The sequence below is a fragment of the Clupea harengus genome, unplaced genomic scaffold (assembly GCF_900700415.2).
Source record: "Clupea harengus unplaced genomic scaffold, Ch_v2.0.2, whole genome shotgun sequence".
Lineage (NCBI taxonomy): Eukaryota > Metazoa > Chordata > Actinopteri > Clupeiformes > Clupeidae > Clupea > Clupea harengus.
The window spans coordinates 11,899-20,000 of NW_024880084.1; the positions used below are offsets into that span (position 1 = coordinate 11,899).

Consider the following 8,102-nt stretch of genomic DNA (forward strand, 5'->3'; position numbering starts at 1 on the left):
GACATGATCAGTAGCCACTACTTATAGAGCTATGAAAACAACAACCATCAAAGAGATTCTGGGTAATATGTACAGGACTCACGTGTCAGATAAGCACAATTTTATTGGTACACAAAATGGCAAAGCAGCCACACAAGACTGCGGGTATGAGAAACACAGAAACACCTTCACCACATCTTACACACACAGTGCAGGGATTCAACAGTTATGAGGCTCTACGAGATTTCCAGAGATGGCAGCTTCCCTCAGAAACACACAGATTAATACAAAACACAGGATGAAGGTTACTCACCTGTTTCAGTAGCTGTGTGTGTGTGTGTGTGTGTGTGTGTGTGTGTGGGTGTGTGTGTGTGTATGTGTGCGTGTGTGTGTGTGACATAGACAGAAAGAGAGAAAGAGAGAAAGAGAGAAAGACAGTGTGTGTATGAGGCTCTAAGAGACTTCCAGACACCGCAGCTTCCCTCAGCAACACACAGATTAATACAAATTACAGCTGTTTCAGTAGTTGTGTGTGTGTGTGTGTGAGAGAGAGTGTGTGTGTGTGTAATACATACATAAAGTGGTAAAAGGTCAAGTTAAAAAATGCAATGCAACCAGAGTATTCTGGTTCTGGACACCGTCTGAGCCAATCACTGCATCTGCACCTCCTCTGGTGTCCTCCTCCTCCTGCAGCTCATAGAGGTCGGAGTGAGCTCCACTTCCTGGTCTTTACACTCATCTGAGGGAGAGAAGAAACACCAGTTACTATTTGTGCACACCTGAACACATACAGCACATAGACATGAGAGGAGTAACACCAGTCTCTATCTGTGCACACCTGAACACATACAGCACATAGACATGAGAGGAGTAACACCAGTCTCTATCTGTGCACACCTGAACACATACAGCACATAGACATGAGAGGAGTAACACCAGTCTCTATCTGTGCACACCTGAACACATACAGCACATAGACATGAGAGGAGTAACACCAGTGTCTATCTGTGCACACCTGAACACATACAGCACATAGACATGAGAGGAGTAACACCAGTCTCTATCTGTGCACACCTGAACACATACAGCACATAGACATGAGAGGAGTAACACCAGTCTCTATCTGTGCACACCTGAACACATACAGCACATAGACATGAGAGGAGTAACACCAGTCTCTATCTGTGCACACCTGAACACATACAGCACATAGGCATGAGAGGAGTAACACCAGTCTCTATCTGTGCACACCTGAACACATACAGCACATAGACATGAGAGGAGTAACACCAGTCTCTATCTGTGCACACCTGAACACATACAGCACATAGACATGAGAGGAGTAACACCAGTGTCTATCTGTGCACACCTGAACACATACAGCACATAGACATGAGAGGAGTAACACCAGTCTCTATCTGTGCACACCTGAACACATACAGCACATAGACATGAGAGGAGTAACACCAGTGTCTATCTGTGCACACCTGAACACATACAGCACACAGAGATAAGAGGAGTAACACCAGTGTCTATCTGTGCACACCTGAACACATACAGCACACAGAGATAAGAGGAGTAATGGAGGAGAAAACTCTGCTTTGCATTGTGGAGTTCTGTGCCTCTGCCTTGGAAAAATATTTGTGCTTATGGAGACACCTCAGTGGGAGTCATGCCTCACTCACAGCACTGGGGGGCAAACACTCTAAAAGCTCAAACTACTACTTTAGTTTCTATGCCCCCAACCTTTGGAACACTCTGCCAGAATACCTAAAAATGGCTGAAACGGTTGAAACCTTTAAACATGCACTTAAGACATACCTCTTTGATCTCGCTTATCACTCACCTTAAAATGTATTTAACATTTATGGAACATTTATTTATTTACTTATTTCTGTCTCTTTTCAAGTGTTTGTACCTGCCCCCCCCCCCCCAGCAGCTGTCTCTTAGTTTGACGATAACTGTGCTGAGCAGTCCTTTATGGTGCCAGTGCGGTTAGTACGTCATTTCCTGTTCATTTATCTCTGGCAAAATCTGTGTCTTTTTATAAGTGTTTTGTAACTTGTAAAATGTACTTATTTAACATTTATGTAACATTTATTTATTTACTTATCTGTGTCGTCTCTTTACAAGTGTTTGTAACCCCCCCCCCCAGCAGCTGTCTCTTAGTTTGACGATGACCGTGCTGAGTAGTCCTTTACGGTGCCAGTGCGGTTAGTACGTTTATTTTATTTTATTTATTTATCTCTAGAAAATCTGTGTGTTTGTAAACCCCCCCCCCCCCCTTTTCTTTCCTGCTGTGAGGCGCATTGTGTTACCTCCTTGTATGAAATGCGCCGTACAAATAAAGTTTGATTTGATTTGATTTGATTTGACTACTGTAGGGGGCAAACACTCCAACAGCTCACAACAGTAACTCAAAGCACAGGTATAGTCTAATCGTTTACTAAAGTACAGTAGAATCTATGGTAGGACACCCTGACTTCATAATTGTAACCAACAGCACACTTATGTGTATACAGGATAACCAACACAACTCATGGCACCAACATGATCTTATGTTTAAGGTCTCTCTGCTAACCTGGTGTGATCTCTTGTTTCTAGTGTAGAGATAACAGAAGATGAAGGTGTGTGATGTGTGTATTCTCACCTGGAGTTTGTGTTCTCTTGTTTCTTATGTAGAGGTAATACCCTCCCACCAGCAGTGATGTGAGTGTGATGATCTCTGCCAGCCACACACTGATGAACACTGGAGAAATATCTGCAAACAGAAGGTCATGAATACAGTGATGAGAGCCAAGCTTGTATGTGTCTTCTCTAGATACAGGGGTGAGGAAACGAGGGTGTCTTTTAGGGCAGGGGGGTAGGAGTGTGACATTATGAGGGCATGTGTGGGCCTCACTGGGGCATCTGTTGATGTTACTGGGGTGGTGTTAGCACAGTAGCTAGGGTTTTTGGGACAGAGGTCTGATCAGCAGTTGTGTTTGGAGTGACTTTCCCATCATTTGCATGAGTTTCAACTAATGAAAGATTAATATATATATATAAAATGCTGGTAATACTGACATTATTTTAGACAAAGTGGAAGAATATGGAATTCGGGACGTAGCTGACTAGAGCGGAGTTGTGTGTTCTTTTAAAGTGGAATAATACAGAAGTCTGGTGGTGTGTGTACCAGAGCAGGCGTCCAGCAGGAGAGCTGAGGTGTGTGTGCTGCTGATGTTGTTCCTGACGCTGCAGGAGAGTCTTCCAGTCACATCCCCACTGAACAGGAGAGTCTGGTTATCTGCACTGAGATCAGCATCAGCTTCACTCAGAGGCCTCCCATCCAGGTACCAGCTGTACTGAGGACTGTGCCCATTGGAGGAGCACCTCAGCCTCCACTCCCCATTGGCTGAGCAGCTGATTGACAGGTCCACATCAGACACAGGGGCTGGAGGAGAGGAGTAATGTGAGGACAAAAATGTCTTCATGTGTGGAGTTAAACTTGAACTTATAATCTCCCACACACCCCCAACATCACTGGCAAAGATTATTTAACTGTAGAGCTGCACTAATGAAGCCTTATCCTCATAAAGGCTCTTGTGGTGATGTTCCTGCTGTTCCTATGGACTCAGGTCAGCAGGAACTGAGATGGTGCTGCAGGTGAAATAGACTCCAGTGTCCATACCATTTGTGGTGTCAGACATGTCAATCCAGTTATTCTCAACAGCACAAGGCAGCGCCAAACTCAAAACAAAAACTCACTCGCCAAAAGCTTTCCAGTATAAAACTCTCACTTGTGATGACATCAAATTACTATTGACTTCCCCCTGGATACATAGTAAGTCAAATCTTGTACCTTAATCAGCATCCCCAAGTGATTTATAATTACACTGATGAAAAACAAACAAAGATGTGAAATGCCTCCACCAGTCCACATACCACTTCCTGACCACCCCAGTCAAGAGAGCATATCAGGGTCATAAGATGTGTGTGTTGATGAACTAAAGTAGCAGGTGCTGCTGTTGAACCTCAAAGGGTAATTTACAAATGGATCTTCATTACGGTCAGGAATACTGAACTGAACTAGGAAAGACATGGCCACAAATGTGTATATTTCAAAAGATACTTCCAGAGTGCATCTCGCATAGAACAAACTGACTGTAATATTTTGAATGAAATATATGGCACTGATAAACATAAACATACACACACACACACACACACACACACACACACACACACACATAATGATACCCAATGTTGGTGATGTAGAGTGAATGTAGAGTGTGTAATATCTGCCCTACACACCCGCCCGCACACACACACACACACACACACACACACACACACACACACACACACACACACACACACATGCTCACACACGTGCACACACGCACACAAACACACACAGACACACACTCACTACCAGTAACAAATTAATATAACTTACTGATGACTGAGTCAGACGCCGGCCCAAGCGTGTTAGTTGCCATGGATACTACATTGCTGGTTGTTGTTGGTGCTGGGGTGGCTGAAAACACACATCCAGAAAAAACTCATGTAACAGACAGCTGCAGAAAAGTGACAATATCAGTGCTGGTATATTTGAACACACACACACACGCACACACCCACACACATACACACACACACACACACACACACACACACACACACACACACACACACACACACACACACACACACACACACACACACACACAGAGACAGAAGATTCATATATTTAGAGGCTACCTCCATTTGTATACTCCAGTGAGCTTGTCCACTGTCACATGTTTAATTCAGTTCAGTTCAACTCAGTTTTATAGATTCATACATCACTATTAACAGAAGCCCAAATCCTGAAACCCCTAGAGCAGGCACAAGGCAACGGTGGCAAGGAAACACACACACACAGACACACACACACACACACACAAACACACACACACACCCACACACAGACACACACACACACACACACACACACACACACACACACTCACACACACACACACACACACACACACTCACACACACACACACAAATACGCACACAAACTGTAAACCCTCTGTGTCGTGTGTCTGGACCTTACTTATGCAGGAGGGTAGCAGTTGTGTTTCACTGGTGTTGCTGATGTTGTTTCTGGCTGAGCAGGTGAGATGTCCCTGAATACCCTCTCGGAGTGTGAGGGTAGATGAACTGAGATCAGTGTCAAGATCAGGACTAGACTCCGGCCTTTCAGTTGAACCGCTGGGAGATGCTTCCGGTGGCCTCAGAGGCCTTCCATCCACAGACCAGCTGTATTGAGGACTGTCCCCATTGGAGGAGCAACTCACCCTCCTCTCCCCATAGGCTGAGCAGCTGATTGACAGATTCACAACAGACACAGGAGCTGGAAGAGAGGAGGAACTCTAGTGAGGATTAGAATGTTACCATCCACATAGCCATGTTTGTTTTGGGTGTCCACCAGTTAACCCTGAGTTCACATCACAGTCCAGGCAAAGTCCAGACCCTCTATCTTCAAGGTCTCTTCTTTCATCAACATCACCATCTTTCTTTCAGCCCTTTCATTTAGTTTAAAGTTAAATGTCAAATGATTCACCTTTACTGTGTGTCACGGGTTGGGAAATGTTTTGGACTCTAGAGAATGGTTAGGGACTCCTTTAGCTCGCTGTTTTGGGCTTACCATGTGCTCTGTGTTTATTTTTGTTGTTCATGTGCTGCAGACCCGACCTCTCACCTTTTGTGTTTACTTCCTGCCTTTGCTTGTTTTCCTGCCATTTTCTGCTCTAACCTGTTCATCAGACTATCACGTGACTAATTATCCTGAGTATTTATACCTCGTCTTTTGGGAATGTCATCACCGAGTATTTGTATTCTATGGACTAGTCACATATCATGCTAGAGTTACTTTTTGGTCTTGCCTGTGATTCTTGGACTGTTTCTTGACTTTTTGTCTGGATGTTCTGAGCTTTGGATTAATTCTTGATTTAAAAAAATAAAAATATAAAGTTTTGGACACTATAGCTGCATCAATCCCTGACTCCGGCCTGACACTGGGTGCTTTTTGTGAGTGATAACAGTAATACAACCCTTTCATGCACAAGGCTGAAATTAATGTATTGATAATTTTGTACTGAATAATGTGGATGTCACTCTGGTTAGTGAGAGAAAATGAATGTGAAAGACACTCATGCTATGAAGAGAATACATTTTGTCCCTCAAACTCACTTTTGGGGCACGGAATGCAAAACAAAATGTTTGCTTCAAACACAGATAGATTTGTGTGGCTCATGAAAGGATTTGAATGCCATGAACATTTATTGTTGAAAGGTGTAAAGAGAATTAAAAATTAGAAAAACTTTACGTTGCAAAGGCCCCATACTTATGAGTTTGTAGATCTCTAGCTGTGTTTCACACATGAAGCTAGGTATGCAGGGGAAGACTGCTCAAGCTCTCTCTCTTTACTTACTGCCATTACAGTGAGTCAGATGCTGAGGAAGATTATCAAATTTATTAACGCCTTGCAGAGCAGATGAGAATATTTCCTTTCAATCACCAACTGCACTGTGTCCTTTTTGACACCTTAGATATCCTCACTAAACTCCACTGTGTCCCACTGTTTGAGTTCAGAATGACAGTGCAGGAGATGTTAAATCTAATAACGCATAAGAGGCAAGATGAAGTGATTTACCTTCAATGATCAGCTGTACTGTGTGCTCTCCCACTCCCTTCCCTGTTGACTCCTCATGGATCTCCACTCTGTATGTTCCTGCGTCTCTCCTCTCTGCAGGGTTTATAATCAGGGTCCCGTTATCAGGAACAAACTGCCACCTCTGAAGGAATGATGGGGTGTTGTAGTCATTGTGGAACACTGTCTTGGATCGTCTGAGTCTAAAAATGGGTTTATGTTCCTTATGAAAGCTCATTGTATGCCCACTGGTGTCCCTCATCAGCTGCAGATACACAGGTCCTCCCAGAGCCCCATAACATGCAGCATCCTCAGTAGCATCACAGGTGGAGTCCAGACCTGTGTAAAAAGAGGAGATTTTGCCTCATTATTTGAACACATCTGTATCAGTGAGCTGTGTATCAGTGAGTTGTTTGTGTCTTTAATACCCCTATGTATGTGACAGAAAAACACATAAATTGGCCTTAGAAAAGTCACTGTATAACAGTAGAAACAGCACGCTACAGTTATTGTCAAAGTCAGCCAAAGTGTTTATTATCACATGCACCAAATAGCCTTGCGGCCTGGGGGATATCTGTCAGTTATCTGTCAGGGATGGATGGCATCCCTCAATATATATAATCATGTCAAGTTTTGTATTTGAGGACAGTAGCTTAACCCTCATCTTGTGTCCCAGTCCAAAATTACTATTTTGAAACTTCAGTCCACAATAAAAAAACTTTTATTTCATCTTAAACTCACAAGCATCCTTCACCCTACCTACTTGAATGGATAAAATAAATTATAAGAAGTTTTTTTAAAAATAATTGAACATCTCTCCAGTCGAAAATGGGCCTTTACAATGAATGTCCAATACTGTAATACTTAGAGTTTTATGAGTAAATATGGTAAATGGTAAAGTTGTCAGATGTCACATTTAATGCAGTCAGTTGGTGGAAAATAGACTCCAGTGTCCATGCCATTTGTGGTGTCAGACATGTCAATAAAGTTATTCTTAACAGCACAAGGCAGCACCAAACTCAAAACAAAAACTCACAAGCCAATCCTGCTTTCTAACTTTCCCACTATAAAACTATCACTTGTGATAACATCAAATTACTATTGACTTCCCCCTGGATACATAGTAAGTCAAATATTTTACCTTAATCAGCACCCCCAAAGTGATTTATAATTAATGATGAAATAGATTATAATAGATGAAAAACAAAGAAAGATGTTAAATGCCTCCACCAGCCTATATACCCCTTCCTGTCCACCCCAGTCAAGAGAGCATATCAGGGTCATAAGCTGTGTGTGCTGATGAACTAAAGTAGCAGGTGCTGCTGTTGTCTTTACACCTGGACTGTAGATCATTTTATATTCATGTTCAGGGTTGAACCTCAAAGGGACATTTAAAAGGGGAACTTCATTACGGTCAGAAATATTGAACTTTAACTTAGA

General features: G+C 42.8%; 1 protein-coding gene across 1 annotated transcript in view; it reads right to left on the bottom strand.

Annotated features, from left to right (window-relative positions):
• Positions 1–372: 372 nt before the first annotated feature.
• LOC122131235 overlaps positions 373–8,102 on the bottom strand; it is a 23,802-nt gene continuing 16,072 nt past the window's right edge. Inside the window, exons 6-10 of the mRNA XM_042706128.1 lie at positions 5,064–5,363; positions 4,418–4,498; positions 3,155–3,412; positions 2,630–2,740; positions 373–718 (exon numbers count right to left, since the gene is read on the bottom strand). Of these exons, the coding sequence (XP_042562062.1) occupies positions 630–718; positions 2,630–2,740; positions 3,155–3,412; positions 4,418–4,498; positions 5,064–5,363 (839 nt within the window). The 3' untranslated portion in view covers positions 373–629. The remainder of the gene's footprint in view (positions 719–2,629; positions 2,741–3,154; positions 3,413–4,417; positions 4,499–5,063; positions 5,364–8,102) is intronic.